This window comes from Galleria mellonella, unplaced genomic scaffold (genome assembly GCF_026898425.1).
Source record: "Galleria mellonella isolate WM207_F2 unplaced genomic scaffold, CSIRO_AGI_GalMel_v1 utg173, whole genome shotgun sequence".
NCBI lineage: Eukaryota > Metazoa > Arthropoda > Insecta > Lepidoptera > Pyralidae > Galleria > Galleria mellonella.
In genome coordinates this window covers 6,469,978-6,489,009 of record NW_026442016.1, presented here as the reverse complement: position 1 = coordinate 6,489,009, position 19,032 = coordinate 6,469,978, and the positions used below count along the sequence as shown (strand labels likewise).

The window sequence follows — 19,032 nt, the reverse complement described above, 5'->3', positions numbered from 1 at the left end:
TTTATGCCAGGACTACATGCCTATATCATATAGTTTATAAACCCCTCTTATTTAATTTATTTTATTAAAACTAGATACAAGCTTGCAACAGGAAAGATCTGCATAAATAAAGTATTAAGTATTATTAAGTATGGTAATACCCACTTCAATTAAATAAAAAGGTATATGAAGGAAATATCTACTTTACGTTAAATTTAAAGGGAAAGAGACCGGATAATCGTTCTACCTACGCAATACTCATGAAAAATTATGTCACTACGTAACTTGCTTCTAGTATCTACTATATTTTTTTACATAGAAGCAAAAGATTGTGTGGGATTCTATGAGCATTTACATAACGAAAACAATATTACACTTTTAATCTGGTGATGCGGTTTTATTCAACCATTATAACCTCAATCGATAGACTGATTACACTCGCGTCCTACGAACGAGAAAAAGAAATTAATTATCAAGCATACAGGAACGGCAGTAACAAAATTGAAATAACAGCATAAATAATTACAATTGTGCTATGTGCATGAAGTATATGGATTTATTTTAAACCATTTATTTATTTTGATTGATTTATTTAGAGTATACTCTGTTATGTCTATGGTATTGTGTTGTTATAGGCAACGGTTACCATTTTCCATCAGGTAGATCGTCGGGTTGTGTCGCTTAAAAAAAATAATCTGTGTGGATTTTATATTACTGTTTATAATCTTAAAGGACGTAATTATAATATTACGAGTAAAAAATAATCACTAATTTTAAGTCTTCAAAATGCAGGAAGTTCTAAATTTGTTTGTTTATTTTTTTTTGTTTTGAAATCAAATATTTTGATCGGATTTTTTATTTTTGTAATCGCTAGAGTAATTCTCATATTGGTCATACATTATCTTTTTAATAACTAAATCTGTTGTGCTGAATTGTTTATTTTAATTTCATTGCAAACTAAAATTTACTCGTGAATTCATGACACTGCATTCTAAATAAAAATATTTTTAATGTCAATGAAAAATGTCGTCGTTTGTTTATAGCGTTTATAAAGAATAGGTAAACCAAAGTCCATACATTAATTCCCTTTTGTTTTAATTAAATGAACTCATGATACCCAAAAGCGTGACGATTTAACAATAACGGTTGTCAAGTAAATTATGATGTGGTTTACTTACTATTGTCTTCAAGCTTCAAAGGATATTACACACAGAATCACGTTATTAGACTACCGTTATTTGCAGTTAACAGCAAACTCTGTGAGCATAAACCTGTTTAAATGCCTCGCATTCGAAAATGATTACAAGATATAGTATTCGTTAGTACTTGCTATGTTAATAGGGTAGATTTTTATATCTTATACCTTACTACCCACTTAATGGTAAAACTTTAAGCTTTTCTTGTTTAGTCCCTTTGCCTTTCAATCTATTAGAGAGGAAAAACAAAGAACCTAACGCATAGTTTCTATTTTTGTTGTCTTTTTTATAACATAAAAGAAAAGAATACAAAAACAAACGAACAGTGACATAGATATTATACACCTCATGACTTGCCATTCGTTAGGACTGTGGTGTTGTCGCAGTATCTTGTCTTTTCACTGCAAAATAAAAAACATATTTAATGTAAAAGGTAAACCTTTCAAAGTGAAACGTAACCAAGACAGATCTCTGGCAATTGTTAACCGATTTGATATGTTTTTTTTTAATAAAATAGTTAGTGCTTATGTTAATCCCGCAGGTATTATCCTTAATATATATGTTGATTCCGTGCTAATGTCAGTTAGTTGTTTTGAAAAAAATTTTAATTATTCAATTGATATGTATTTTATTTATGTCTGTCTTGAATATAATTCTGTTTACCTTCCTACTTCTAAATAACATTTTTCCACTGTACCTTCATTTGTTTGGAGTTCACGTACTAAAAGAGAGGATTTGGGTGTAGGTACATTTAAAGTTACTCAGTAGACTACGTTTATCTTGAATTATGGGATATTAGTTTGTCGGGTGCATTCATAAAATTAGAACCCACACAAAGAGATCATAGTGTAAGAGACTCCTTTTAGACGTAAAGCCAATTTGACCCCATTTTCTTATATTTTTAGGTTAGGGTAGGTGAAAATCTTAGATTATAGTGAAAATGTATCAGGAACGAAAATATCTTTAATCATGAGATTTAAGATTGATAGAATTTTTAATTTATACATAATTATTGAACATAATAAATGCAGGTGCCTCAAAACTATTCCGTTTAGTGTATTGATTTACTATAGTAATAATTTATTAATATTAATATTTACTTAACCGAAAGTCTTTTATCTACAGGGCAAAGAACATGACCGCTTAAGGAACCCTGCGCCTCAGCTCTCTTGGTTTTCGAGATATAGACGCCTATCTCGTCCATCTCACCGCGTTATAGATCCTAATGAAGGTAGGTATGTGTTTTGCTTAATACAGCTGATAGAAAAATCACTTGGATTTTTGGATAGAACTCGATAATAATTTTCGTTGATATTTCCTAAACTAACTTTTCTTCCTAGCCTTTTGTGTTTACTTAGGACACGTCGTATCAAATATAGGCAATATTAATAACAATTCGTAACCGTTCGTAATACACATAATATATAGGTTCTTAATTATTCTATATCCAGTCGTTCAGTAATATTTGGACAGAAGCGACGGAAAATCAATAGTTTTGCTACTCAAAGAAATCAAACCCTTGAAACTTATGACCGTGGGTTTAAGATTTTATGTTCTATTCTATACAGATGTTAATGTTCTTATTAGTTTCTAATGAATGGATTTATTTTCAGACTGTTTTCTAGTAACGTCAGAGGAGGGTGAACTGTTTTACAAATCGCCGTCCGATGAGCCAAATGTTTGCGGAATATACATGATAGCTGAACCTGATACCAGGATCCAGGTCACTTTCAACTACCTGGATGTACCCTGTGACAATGGTGGACTTGTGGCAGTAAGTTATTAATTTACTCTATTTTTCATTTCTATAGTTTATAAATTCAGTGCTTAGTTAGTTTAGTGTGTTACTCACTACTTATATTTAAAAAAATGTATAGGTTTATTTCTACATTATCAACAGTAGGTATATTACATTATTATTATTAATGGATAATATTACAAATTCTTATAGGTTTTACTAACTCATTAGTGGAAATAAGTTCTTTTCAATCAGTTCTTAGAATCGTTTTTTGCAGAAATGTAACTGGATCGTTTCATTTTCCGGAAACCCGAATATGATTTAGCTCTACACATTAATCACACAAGCATGATCTTCCAAATACGAGTATATATATAAACTTTCACACATATATTTGCTTGAAAACTACATTTTTTAATTGTCATAATATATTTTTTGTCAGATATTAGTTCTGTGGTTGCCTATCTCAAATTATTACAGAACGTAACTGAACTTTATTAATTCCTATGTTTATCAAATTATATTTGAAATCTTTTTTTAGTAGTAATAAAAAATAGTCCTAAAATTCCGGTAACCACATAAACGGTATTGCATACTCTAAGTATAAGAATCGTCAATCTCGTAGTTTACTCACTTTTAAATGTTCTTGTTTCATAGATGTACGCCAGTTGTCAATAGTTATTTTAGACTTCTTCGTCAAGCAGTACGAGTATATATACGATTTATCTTATTACGATAGATCTCGATATTTTCAGGAAGGTTTCTCCTTCTATTTTTGTATTGTAAGTGAGTATACATGTTTAGTAATAATCCTTTTATCTTAAATTTTTTCTATATTTCAAACTCACAGTAACATGTCCTTTCTCACTTTTACACCGACACTTGCCAAGCAAATTGCTTTCGCACTATGTATTACCTTCGTATCTGTTTACTAGGCGGATTGTTCGTAAGTCTAGTAACCCAACTCTTTTGCATTATGCAAAAGAGTTAGGTTGTGACTGTGTAACAGTTTTATTTTTGTTTATCTAATAATATTATTATCAGATAGACAAAAAGATCTATCTAATAATAATATCATAGGTAACATCTAACTTTATATACTTCTTTAAAACTATTTCTATTGTAGTTATTACTTTTTTTGTCAATAATGCCAAAAAGTAATTTTTATACGTTATACAAACCATTCTCTTTTATAGTTTCTGTTATTCATAGGAGCTATCTAAATAAGGATTATTATTCGACAGATTTATTTTAATATAACTTTGTTGAATTTTATGCTTTACTTGTATATTACGGTAAAGCCTGTCTTTTATAACTACGAGATCTTATATGTACATAATAATCTCTTTAGGATTATCATATACTGTGCCGCGCGACGTCAACTGTAAATTTGTAATAAGGAATCGACATGTTAAGGGGTTATGTTACCTATATCTTGTAATATATTTCAGATAAAACATACCTACGATAGTTTCTAAATATAAAAAAATTTGTATAGAGACAAATAAATTTTTAAATGTATATGTCTCTATAGGACTTATTGTGTATTTGTAGTTCTAAGTAATTATGCTTTATTGTACTTCGTACCTATTTACCTGTAGATTCTGCAGTTCGCTATTAAATTGGCAATTTATACAATGTTATTCATGTATAAATTATTGTAGCAGTGCTATGTCATAACCAGACAATTAACCTTTCTATTTGTCGATCGCAACTAATTAATGTGTTTTTCCTGCTTTTATTTCTCGCGTATATGTACATATACAATAATAAAATTTAGATATAGATGATGTGTGTACTGCAGTAGGATACACATATATATATAGTGTAATAAAAACAAAAGAAGTGAAAACCATAATTTTTTGATTTGTCTGTTTTATCTATCTGTAATTTGTTCCCGAATCACGCAAAGACTACTGCGTCAAATTGAATGTAGTTTTCATAGTTGTATTTCTGAAAGTCGAACTTAAAATCTAATGTTACCTACATAGATTTTATCTTGATTCGCCATCTAATATCCACTCATACGATGTCACAAGTAAAAGCTAGTTCAGTATATATTCACAAGCACGAACATTTTGTTCTATTAAAGGAGACGAAACAACAACTTAATGAGGTAACATGTTCATACATTTTTACTAATTTGTTGTGTCATGTCTGATAAAACTGGAAGAAGAAATAAGTTTAAGATGTTTATTTTTCTCTGGGTTTTATACAGGTACTTTAAGGTTAAACCCTGCACTAGATTAAAAAAAATAACGATTTAAAGTGCTTGTAAACAAGTCTATTTTATTAACAATGATTAGAATTTGAATTTATTAAAAAAATGTATTATTTGCCGAATGGAAAAATTGAAGAAAAATTACGAAAAAGATACACCTAGTGTGCGAATGAGTGAAGATGCCGGTAGTGGCCGCTTTAGATGTTTTAAAAGTGAACCAAGTGAGTTTGTATTAATTGATGAATATAGATACGGTGAAAGATCACAGAATTTGACGTTCCATTATTTTTACCTAATGGGAGATGGTCGTGATGTATGTATATGTGAATACTTATATACTAAGATATATGTTAATAAAATGAAACTAAAAATTCTAGTATCTTTATTAATTCATATAAACTTGTTTTATAACAGTATAGCATAATAAGAAATTATTTACTTATTGCAATCCTATATTAACTGTACATGAAGAGAGTATGGTATTTATATAATTATTAAGAGTATGCATCATTAAAATAAGCATTTTTCCATAACGTTTCTTGCGCCAAAATAATTCCAGTCTTCTTTCTTTTTTTCTCTAACAAAGATTTTCTAGAAGAAATCGCTTTAGTGATAATACTTCATTTTGTACTTTATAATTGTATTTTTTCTGGTATAATAAAAAAATAATAATTAAATAACAATAATAATATTACGGTACTCTGCGCTTCATACAGATTGTGTCTGTTAATCCATTAAGAACATTATGTGTCTAGACATGAAGACAGAATAATCTATTTCATTGCATTTAGTTAATACCAGTAGTACATTTTTCAATTTATTTTAAACTGGGTTAATTATTAAGTATTAGCTTATATCTGCGACAATTTTCGCGTTATCCGGATATATCGATTAAATAAAAAAATAGTAACCAATGTTCCTAGTGTAGTAATTTTATCGATGGTATATAGTACAAATAAGTACATTTAAGAAGTTAAGAGATAATAATTTAACTCATATTCATATTTATAATAAATACCCTACTCATTTATTTTAAATGCCGCGGGGTCCCGGCATAGAATAGGCCACCTCTTCCTTTCCCGTGGTTGTCGTAAGGGGTGACTAATGGAATTTAATAGTCGAGGAATGGGCAGTAGCGTCCCTGTTAAAGCATTACCAAAAGCAAAACTATGGTTGCCAATCCTCTTGCCAAGCATGGTTACTGATAAAATCTCCCTAATAATAAACCGCTATACAAATGGTCCTGTTCCTTATGGCGGCGGACAAATGATGGCTGATATGATGATGATTTATTTTAATAATTTGAACTGGCAATATGTTACATTTATAGGTATTACACAAATGTAAGTGGCCGATATTACGTTACTGCTAATCCAATTGTTTTGCAATATACCTAGATACCAATTAGTTGTTGATGATCGGACAAATTTATCTAGCCAGTTAGAATCCTAATTTATAATATAGTGACAGATAATTACGTTATTAATAAAGTTATTACTTACTACTAAACATTTACTCGACTTGGAAATACCCAAGATTTCCGAGTCGAAAGATTAAGTACTGCACCTTCTGAAGACTAAGTTCTCCTCAGAAAGAATACCTCATCTCTAAAGTGAGATATTGTATAAGAAAATTATTTATACTAAAACGTTTCTTTATTTAAACTTATGATTCATAATTATTGCTTTGATAATTATGCGTATATCGTATTTTACCTATTATAAGAATATGTCATAGTCAACATACTTATTTATGTTGTTAATTTTTATTTTATGTAAAGAAGTAGCCATCTATGTAGAAATAACTGTTTCCCAAAATGTTACTCTGAAAAACGGACAACGACGTTTTCTATTAAACTAAAAGCCAAATTACTAAAAAGGGGCGACCGCAGGTCAGTCTATTACGAAATAAATTTCCTCGTTTTTCTCAAAGTTACGTAAAAAATAGGGAAAAAATAATTTGACATTCGATTTTATTCAATCGCCTTTCAATTGATGGTGGGTAAATAAAGGAAAAATATGAATTAGTATTAGTATTAGCGCTTGAAGATGAGAATTAGTTCTTGGTAAATAAAATTCGATATCCCTGCCTTTATTTTATATTGAACGAAGCGATAATAAAAATTATGTATGCTGTACCAAAGCTATCACTTAACAAATTTGAATATTTGACATCTAACTGGTGAACGGTCGACGTCTATGGTTTTCTAATGTTACAGGTGCAGGTTTCTATTATAATTTTAACTATGCATGTGCTTGAACAATTAAAATGATAATTAGTTATTTCCATTCATAACATTTCACAGATCCTTAATTATTATTATAATACCTCAATTAAAAATTATTTTTAATTATAAAAATTAAAGATTTGTTATAATACTTATAACAATATACGTGTACTATAATATAAACATCTTTGAATAATTTTAAAACTCTCTAAGATTTGGAATAAAAAAATAAGTAATTAATTGTTTATTTCATTTTTGGTAATATATTTATATATTGCCAGTGTAAATGTTTTTCATTTCGTGCATATCAATAATAATCAATGTGAAAAATATCATTTTTTCATGTAAATATGCCCAACAATTAACAAACACAAAATTTACTTTATAGTTATATCATTAAATAAAATATTAAGGATAAAAATATTGTTTGACTTAAATAAAGTTGGTTAATTAAATTTTACAAGATAATGTTCATGTCCAACCAGCGTAGTTAGGTAAGTGCTTATGTACCGAAATGAATTAAAAGCTCTTTGGAAACTTCAGAACAGATACTTCGAATTATTAATAATATAGTACATATTATTTAATTAGTAATACGCTATGTATTGTTGTTATCAATGAAGTAATATGTACATTATTAAATTTAGTGGCGACTTCGTTCACGCGATCTGGATATATTAAATGATTAAAAACCTACACCCTTCTTCAATCAAAATACCATTTACAGGATCGTTTTTTTACTAATTTTCTTGAGAATTCCTTGAGCTGTTAATATACTAAAAACACACTTTCACATTTATATTATTAGTAAAGGTTATTATTATTAGTATTTTTTTTTTATACTAATTATAAATTTACGAATGTTACAATTGTGTGTAAAGTAGACTGTTATTAATATTAGAAAGGAGATTTTATTGTCGAAATATGTAACGTCATATATAATATTATTGTCAGTTGAGTGGAATAGATGCTCTGCAATAGAAACAGAAATAATTAAATAAGGTTTTGAGTATTGCAGGGTGAGGACAGTGAATAGGATTATTATTACACTAGTTTGGGCATGTTGACAAGATGAATAGTAACTGATTATGTAAATAGATTTATGGGAAAAAAGTAGGGCGAGGACAAATTAATCGCGGTCCTTGTCGTTACCGAGTAAATTGGCAATATTCGTAAAGGAATTTAATTTATGGCTGCACGAGACTAGACAGCATGCATACAACTTTTATATACCATGACTTTAAAGCTATGGTTGTATTAGTGTTTAATTATAGAAACAAAAAACATATTTAGTTGAAAGAAGAAAAGAGCGAATTTAGGAAATTACTAAAATTTAATTACTAATATAAAAAACAGTGTTAGTGACATTACTATTTGTCTTATATGATATCTTAGGATCTATTTAAGGTATAAAATCGCAACAAAAACTATAATGATATACGTGAATTTACTGGGTACAGAGGAAAAACACCTGTGTCCTCAGGAATAGCAACGCATGGGGGTATCATGGGCGAAACAGTATATTCTCTGTTATGTCCATGGTACTGCTCATGTCTATAGGCGACGGTTACCACTTTCCATCAGGTGGGCTGTCAGCTTGTTTGCTATTCTAAGTTGTATAAAAAAAAAAAAACACGTTTTTTTTTTATATATATATATACCCAATATGTTTGTGAATGGTATAAAATATACTATATACAATTGTTGTCTGTAACATGTCGATAGATGCAATAAAGTTGTTCGTATTGTATATCCAATAGGTAATAGGTAACAATGTTTAATGTCAACTTCGTATTAAAAACTAAGTAACTTTTTTGTAATAAAACGTACATAAAAATTATAATTTTACTTAGGTAATATCTAGATTATATGTTTGTTTAAGTCTAGATTAATATTGTACGATATTATATACGAGTTGCTAAACCATACATCATCATTATCATTTTCATCATCATATCAATAATTGTCTATCCACTGCTGAACATTGCCAGTAGTTATCACGCTTGGCAGATGGCTTGGCAGCCGCAGTTGCAGTGTCTCTTACTGATATTTTAAAAGGTACTCTGCTGCCCATCCCTCGATCATTGGGTTTCCTTAGTCACCTCTTACGACACCTTCAGGAAAGGAAGGGATGGCCCATTCTGTGCCGGGACCATGGACTGTCTGTAGTTTCTATTGTGTATAAATGTTTGTTTAATGGGCAATGGCCCGTTATTGTCCCTATCATTGTTTTAAAATTCTCCACTTTTTTTTAATGAATGATAATGGAATGGTAACCCCGCCTGCACTATCGGTATATACTGGCGGGGCACCAGTGAGGGATGATAGGTAAGACTGAAAAGTCAGGTTAGTTAGCCCATTGTGATGAATTCAACGATAAATTAGTTACGATGGTTTCCAGGGGGAGCCGCGTGGAGGTCGACCTGATAGAGTATATTGAAAGCAACGGGATCTAACCTCCCCATTACTAAAAATCCCTTTCTCCTTACTATATTATTAATAATCGCTTAGAGTTAACATATACAGTTGATGTTTAAAAAAGCGAGCGCTTAAATATTTATCATAAGTTAAACCTGTGGTTAAAACTAAACGACGGCGATAAAAGATAGGTAATAAATACAAATAATATGTAACATTAAATAGATAGATGTAAATAATGGTTACAACTACATAAATAAATATGAATGGATATAAACTCAATAAATATATGTATAAAAATAAATAATATAAAAGTTGATATGAATAAAATAAGAGTAAACATATTACTGCATATAAAGGGGATTATGTTAAAAAATGAAAACTTACTAACATGTTGCATCAATCCCCAAATAATGAGGCCAATACAACGTGACTACTAATGGGCTTTTATATTTACATTTATCAGCTTTTAACTGCCAGTAGTTGCCATGCTTGGCAAGCCGATAAGAAACCGCAGTGAGGCTTTAGAGATATTTTAAAAGGGACGCTGCTGCCCACCCTTTACCTTCTTAGTCGCCTCTTACGACACCCACGGGAAAGGAATGGGTTACCTGTTCTATATATACATTATAATCTAAGATTTACATGCTTAACCACGATACGTAGCTGTCCTCGATATCGTCGCAGTTTAAAATTGTCTCTATATAATTATATGTATTTTATCTCCATTTGCTCTCCTACTACATCATGCATGACGGTACTCCTGCAATATTCTTATACGCGATGTGCTATGATAAATTATAAAAGCACGTAGAGTCTATAATAATATTGACATAGTACAAAATATAATTGTATTATAATATCAGTTATAGTAAACGTGTACTGTCTGCTTGTTTGATTAAAAATGGTAATCCCCGACATTTCATACAAAACGGCAGATTTATTGCAGTCACTAACTACTATATAATATACCGATGACTTTCATAGACATACAAGTACGTATTAAATGGGGGGACGGGGATTATTAGTAGTGAGATCCAACAGACCCATTACTAGCAATATACCCTAACAGGTCGAGCTCCACGCGGTTCCTCCTGGAAACCATCGTGGTTATTTTTTTATGAATTCATCACGATGTGCTAACTGACCTGCCTTTTCATTCTCACCAATGATCCCTCACTGGTGCCCCGCCAGCGTATCCCGATAGTGCAGGTGGGGTGACCATTCCATTTTCATCCATTAAAAAAAAAGTACGTATTAAATGTGTTATATTCTTTTTTTAAACATTCATATTTGAATCACGTAGAGCGTTAAAGCGAACTCGCGACAAGGGCAGTGAGTAGTAGTAGCATAGTCATGCATCAAACACGGGTAGCGTGGACTGTCTAAGTAGTATTTTTTTTTACAGTGGGTGGACGGATGGGAACTAAATGGCCAAGTGTGGCCGGCGGACTCTTGGGACGACGACAGAGTCGTAGAATCGTGTGACAGACGACCTCAGCGAAAACTGGTGTCGCGACAAAATGCAGCTCTCATACAGTATCGAGTACCGGCTCAAGGGAAGGGTTTTGCAATTACTGTACGGCACCTGCGAAACCCTAGACGTAAGGATACGACACAGAAATTAACATAATAAATTTTGTGTTACAATTACTACCTCTTTGTTTTCAATTTTGTTGTTGCTTGGTAATTGAGAGATTTTAACCATAATAGATTATTATGTCTGTTCTTTGAATGGTAATGTAATTACAATGTGTGTATTTAATCTACGAAAATGTTGTATCAGGCCTAGATAGTCAAATTATTTGATTCAAACCATAAGAATTTATTTTGTTCTATTGAAGTCGTTTGATACTTGGTTAAAGTCTCGTTAAGTTTGACTAAATAAATAACAAGTTTGTTGAAAATTAAGAATATTATAGCTGGTATAATAATAATTTCCCACAATATATAATATATCATTGTAAGAGTCTGCACTTATTCTAGATTAGATATAACCTTTATTTAAGCTATTAAAATAAGTCGTATGACAATCTTTTTTTTTTTTTTTTTTTTTATGCAACTTAGAATGACAAACAAGCTGACGGCCCACCTGATGGAAAGTGGTAACCGTCGCCTATAGACATGAGCAGTACCATGGACATAGCAGACTATACTGTTTCACCCATGATACCCCCATGGGTTGCCATTCCTGAGGACTCAGGTGTTATTCCTCTGTACCCTGTAAATTCACGCCATATCCCACCCTTCAAACCGAAACACAGTCATGCAAACACAACTGCTTCACGGTTGAAACACGAATGGGACAGAGGTACCCAAGCAATCGACTTTTGTACAAAGTCTCCCTCTGGTATATAATCTGAAATATACTTTATATATATAAATGTATTTGGTGATCTATAAATTCTTTTGTTGCTTTCAGCATGCAACGTTATGTTGTTCGGCGCTGAGGGAGTGTACACACTGCGTAACCACGGCGAAACAGGCAACTGTTCAGTTATTGCGGTGTCGCCTACCACAGTAAGAATTTTGGATCTCAATGTGGGACAAGCGCTAAAGAGAGGTAGTCTACTTGATATTGAGACTGGAACTATACACCACGTAAGTATGCATATTAAGCTTTGCTAATTGAAATATAATTATGTTGTATGACGTTGTAACTACGTATTCTATAGTTATGTTTCATATCTGAAGCTAGTGATGCAGAATACAGTCCATTACATAAATTAGAAATGAATATTAAACAATGAAATATAACCGCGTAGAGAAATTTTATATAAAGACTGAGCTAAAATGAAATTCTATTTGTACCTGAAACTCGATCACAATGAAGAGAAACAATAAATACAACCTCGGTTTTGTTTGTATAGTGTACAAAGCGAGGTTTGCCTGATTATGTGGAAATTGGCGGAGCCAGCGGTTTGGACCACACCAAAATGGAGGTGCTCGACAGTGTTTGCGGACTCGACTCTAATGAAGGTATAGTACCTACAAGCAGACAAGGATTTTTATATTAACTTTTATATACAAATACAAGAACACTGCAATTAATTATAGTTTTTAGATATATTATACTCAACTTTTGTTAAAAAAAAAGCAACAGCTGAGTTTCGTGCCCGTTTTTCTCAGCTAAAATTATATTCCGAACTAAGCGTTAGATTCATAACAAAATGACTGTTCAAAGATACTGATAATAAAGTTTACTTAAATAACAATTTAATTTTATTATTATTGTAGTAGATTCACTTTATCCATGAAATTGTTTTGAGAAGAGAAAACTGTTATTTTAGAATTATATTCTATCAGAGATAGATTCTTAAGGGGCTGTCTCCCCTTAAGAAATAATGAAAAATAATACACGTCTTTTAGTATTATATCGAGAAAGAAATTTACTACACAAATAAAATCGCGGTTCACGTACCTTTCAAATTATCAAGTTTTATTTCAACTCATTGCTGAAACACGTGTTGTTTAATTTTATAGAACTATTATTAGGAACCTGAATTTGTTCATTTAAATACAATAAATTACATTTTTTTTTTAACTTTCGGCTACATTTTATTCATACTATAAGAAATTGATTAAATAAGCGGCATTTAAATAAAAAAATATTATGCCATACACTGTTGTCTTCGAGGGTATATAAATGCATTCGAATAACTCGTAGGTAAATGAAAAGATCCGGCTTATACTATTAATTTATTTACACAATAAACAAGAATCTAGCGTTGTTTCTCGTTAGTTAAGCAAACAACCTTACTCAAAGTGAAACTAGCTAAATATTAATAATATTGACTTAACATGGTATACCAGGGGAATTCTCTGAAAGAATATAAAAGTTAACTAGCTATACTAAAGCATTAGTTGCAATTTTATGAGTAGAAATAAAAAGCTTTCAAATAAGTGATTAAAATAGTTTATTTTACTGTCTAGTAGAAAAAACAATAATGTATTTTTTAAAAAACCATGTAAAGATTAAATATCTTATTGTTTGTACATTTATAATGATAGTTAAGAAGAATAAGAATAATATCAAGAATATTAATAATATCAAGAAGATAGAACTTCATTATATTGATTTTATAATATTATTTAAAATATTGTCACTGCTTTTATTATAAAATGATTGGGTGGATTTAAGAATGAATTAAATAATCTTTTAAATGATGCATTTTGATACGGTTCCAGTATAATTTTAATTTTTTTTTAAATTATTTGGGAGTAATTAAACTTTTGTAAAATAGATAATTGATAACTGTAACTAGTCTAGCCATAAATACTGTTACATAAAAGTTTTTATTTTTTTTTTAACTTTTTAATTATTTTGAATTTGGAACACGTTTTATTATTTTAAAAACTTCTTTCGATTTCTCGCCATTACACATATTTTTTCATGTTCATTATCAAATTAAAATACGGCATTCCGTAAAGTTAAAGAATTGAATATTAAAGAGAGAAGGATTGCAGTGATTACTTTGCACAAAGCTATCGGTCATATTCCAGACACTTCAAAAGTTTGGTATCAGCCGGATGTTCGTATATCGTACTATCAACAGATACAACAACACTTCCTCTGTCGAAGATCAAAAAAATCAGGACGGCCGCGTGCTGTTAGAACTACAAAGACTGTTAATGCTATTAAAGCCAGAATTCGTCGAAACCCCATTAGGAAGCAAAAAACCTTATTGCGAGAAATGAAGATTCTCGCTAGGACTCTGTTGCGTTGCGTATTATAAAACAAGACCTAAAGCTCGGTGCTTATCGTCGATATTTAGGACATGCCCTAAATTAATCTTTACAATTAAAGAGAGTGGATCGATCAAAACGCGTTCTGTCACGATATGCAAGTGAAAGCACAGAAATATCCTCTTTACCGATGAAAAAATTTTCACTATTGAAAAACACTAGAAAAAGCAAAATGATAAAATATACGATCTCAATTCTAAAGAAGCTGCTTAAATGGTTGGAAAGGTACAACGTAGTCATCATCCTGCGTTAATGATTGTTTGGTGGAGCGTGTCTTATCAAGGAGTCATGAAACTACATTTTTGTGAAAAAGGAGTGAAAACTTCAGTCAAAATGTATCAAGATAAAGTCTTGGATCGTGTTATGAAACCTCTCAGCAATACACTATTTAAAAATATACCTTGAACTTTCTAGCAGGACTCTGCACCTGGTCACAAGGCACGAACTACCCAAACCTGGCTTAAAACCAACGTTTCGGACTTTATAAGAGCTAAAGACTGGCCCTCATCTAGCCCAGACCCCAACCCTTTAGACTTCAAATTATGGTTAGTTTTAGAGGACATGACCTGCTCTAAACGACACAGCGACATTTAATCTCTTAAAAAATCATTGAAGCAAGCAGTTTTCGCCACTTTCTTTGGAAACAGTGCGTAAACCCAAAGATTTATGGCATTCAGACAGATTAATGTATAAAAGCCAAAGGTGGCCATTTCGAATAGAATATATTTTTATTTTTTGTTAAAACTTTAATTAATATGTGGGTATAAATTTTAATAAAAAAATGCATTTTCATTTGTAACAGAACTTATGGCTGGACTAGGTATAATGAGTATCAATACCGAACCTACGTGAGTAGCTAGTGGTAAGTAAAGTTTTATCCCAATTGACATTTCAATTAAATTACATTAGATCGATTATCGTTGGACTATCTAATGATGATAATTAAAAATACTGACTGATACCTACCGACATTACTGTACTCCGATCTACTCGAGACTGTGGTTAGTGCAACCTAATCGATACGTCGAGCGAGTTAAGTACTTAATTACCGTTAAATAATTCGTGTATTAAAGTTCGCATGAACCACATTTATAATTTTAATTAGACGAGAAAAATAAAAAGCAAGTGTCTTTATTATATATACAAACGACCGGTTTCGAAATATTCTTAGACGTATTTATAAAATAGTAAGTAGAGATAATGTGTCTAAAGAACAAAATAGCGGAACTAAGTGGAAATATTTTAAATAATGACATATTATTTTATAGAACGTATTGATTAATTTCTTATAGTTGCATAAATGATACATACAGACTAGTTTTTTTTTATTGGATGATAATGGAATGGTATGGAATGGTCGCTTGCGCTAATGGTATACGCTGGCGGAGCACTAGTGAAGGATGATACGTGAGAATGAAAAAGCATGGCAGTTAGCCCATTATGATGAATACATCTGGAATTCAGCACGATGGTTTCCAGGGGGAACCACGAGGAGGTCGACCTGACAGGGTATATTGGTAGCCATGAGACTGGTAGTAGTTAGGTACCTATGTAATTAAAATAATGTCAAAAAATGTGTAACTAAACGATCACCAATACCGTTTTATTTTATAATAGAATAATCTGCAATTAAACTGTTTACTTTGAAATTAATCTTATATTTTCAAAGAGTTTATACCTATTTTCTTTGGATGAAAATTTGTCCTTCAGAGTTACTGTAAATTTGTTTTAAAAGTAACATCTGAGAGTCTTTTAACGGAAAACATTTTAACAAAATATCAAACAAACCATTGATGGAACAATCTCAGAGCAGTTAAAGTTATTATCCCCATTTCCAAGTAATATCATAACGATTAACTCCGTAGTATAGCGACAGTGCACACCTCTTTCTGCAATCAATATTTCGTATTTCTGTAGAATTACGTTAAGTACAATAGCTTTAAATTGCTCGTTTTATATGTTAATTAAGGATGTAATTAATCCATATATCAAATGTCACCTCACCAGTCCAAAACACAAGCTACGGCCCACCTGATGGAAAATGGTAAATGTCGCCTATAAAACATGAATATCATAGAATATACTATTTTGCCCATGTTATGTCCCATGCGTTGCTATTCCTGAGCACTCTAGTATTATCACGGTGTAGTCCTGGTATAGAATAGGCCACTCTTTCCTTTCCCGTGGGTGCCGTAAGAGTCGACAAACGTGGCAACTACTGGTCCTCCCCCTCCCCCATGGGGTAGGTATATGTTCAGCAGTGGACAGTTAAAGGCTGATATGATGATGATGATAGTATTACGGTTTAGTACCTTCTAATGTCACTGTCATATCTCTACCTTCAAACCATAACACAGTCATGTAAGCACTGTTGCTTTATGGCAGTGGTGCCGACGAGTACAGATGAGTTTTGTACAAAGACTTCTGATATACTTACTATATAATTTATACCACTATACCCACCGAAGGCGTGCTTCATTATTAAAAGAATAAGTTGAAATAAAGAAGAATATTAAGTCACATCCTCTTTCATGAGAGGAGGACTCATGTCCAACAGTGGGATGTCTAATAAATTGTTAATATATAATTTGTAATACTTCTAGGCCGTCGCCCCGCATTCATCGCATGCGAAGATACAGTTGTGAGATTGATTTCCAATGGTAAATTCTACAATTCCGTCACCTTGGCTTTTTCACCGCTACCTCTTGAGGAATTAGAACACGCTGACTTAATTTGTGGAATGAACGACTTGTAAAATGCTAATCGAAAATAATACTATGGCACAATTTTTGTAATTCATTTTCCTAAATTTTAGTTTACAATTTTTATTATTATATTCTCATCCATTTTAAATTCATTTAAGATACTTGTATTTAAATAAGCTTAATGATTAATACGAAGCAATGAAAACATGATAATGTAAATTACATCAAAAATTCAATTTTAATTGAATGTATTTATTATCTATTAGATTCGTATTCTTCTACAAAAACAATATTTAACAGAATGTAACATGGCCCACTGTAAGGCTGCCAGAGGGTCAATTTCGATTAAAATATTAAGTATAATGCAAAAGCAATAGATAATGCAATATTATTCCTTTTTTTACAAATCTAAAATTTGATTATACGGAATCAGTTTAAAACGTTGAGTTAAAAAATAAATAAAAATAACATATTTTTACATTGTACATGAATGATTATTTAATTTTATGAGGCACTTGTCTAAGGATAAATATTAAATGTATATCATTTAGCAAATATGTAAGTCCTACTCCAAAGGAATAGAAATGTCGGTCAACAGCGTCTGAGGTATGTATTAATTATGAAGGGTTCCGTAGCTATATACGAGGATTATGGATTTCAATTTAAGGGCGAGGTTCTCAATTTTACACTTTTTCTGTATGTATATTTTGTGATATTTCATCCATTTTAAATTTTATGACAAGTGATAAGGTTCACTCCCAAGTTGGCCACATAAAGATTAATTATTGAATTCTTTTTATGGACGAAATTTTTTATATAAAAATTATATAGTTTATTCACTATTATTTCGTAGCGTTTATATGTTTTTTTAATATCCCAGACAATAAGAGCTTTTTTAATAGTCTGGAGACTCCTATCTAAGGAAAGACAAATTATTTATATCCTTTTTAGTATGAAAGTCGAGAGTGTTAGACTGCAGTAGACTCGCAAATGCAATTTCTATTCATTATAACTTTGACTTCCAGGTTATAAAAATCCCTTTGGGAGAGAAGTCCACTCTTTGACTGTTTAAATATAAAACGAAAATCTAAAGCGTATGTGAAAAGTGGATTATTAAAAAATTTATGCAATTAATGTCACCCATCTATTAATTTGTTTTTCGTTAATCGTTGAATTGTAATTGTCCAACTATATAAAACTGGAAATCTAATATTAAATAGACGTAGAAGTAATCAATTGAGATATAAATACTAATTATTAAATTATACAATAAAAATCAGAATTCGATTTCTCATATTTCCTACGGAATCCTACAAAGGCATGAATTTATGATAAACAAATGAGTATTTATAAGTGTGCTAAGTATAACTTTTCCATTTAAGACTTATTGGCCATATATGTTAAGATTTATGTAATGCATTTAGGCAACTAGTTTTTGGAATTGTTAATAACTTTATCTAGTCATATATACAAAGTTAGATGAACGCAATACCAACGCCCTGATGCCATTGTCAATAAATTAACATTGTCTGTTGAATTGTTTTATTTTCACTTTGTGTGATCTGTGGCTTTACTCGCGAGGATTAGGATAAGAAATATTCTGTTGAGTCAGATACACAGGTTTTATTTTAAGTCGTGTAAATTGGACTGTATTGTACGAGTAACTACTTATATTTGTATAACAAATTTAATTCAAATCTTAACAGCAATTTTAATGTTATTGAGTAACAAATGTCCATTTAATATATCATATATATGAGTTAAAATGGCTCCCAATCCGACTTCGACATAATATGCACATC

At 31.0% G+C, this 19,032-nt stretch overlaps 1 protein-coding gene across 1 annotated transcript in view; it reads left to right on the top strand.

Moving 5' to 3' along the window:
- Positions 1-18,735, top strand: part of LOC113515665 (corticotropin-releasing factor-binding protein) — a 28,206-nt gene extending 9,471 nt beyond the window's left edge. Inside the window, exons 2-7 of the mRNA XM_026899924.3 lie at positions 2,301-2,406; positions 2,789-2,949; positions 11,188-11,383; positions 12,202-12,380; positions 12,650-12,758; positions 17,129-18,735. Of these exons, the coding sequence (XP_026755725.1) occupies positions 2,301-2,406; positions 2,789-2,949; positions 11,188-11,383; positions 12,202-12,380; positions 12,650-12,758; positions 17,129-17,280 (903 nt within the window). The 3' untranslated portion in view covers positions 17,281-18,735. The remainder of the gene's footprint in view (positions 1-2,300; positions 2,407-2,788; positions 2,950-11,187; positions 11,384-12,201; positions 12,381-12,649; positions 12,759-17,128) is intronic.
- The last annotated feature ends 297 nt before the right edge of the window (positions 18,736-19,032 follow it).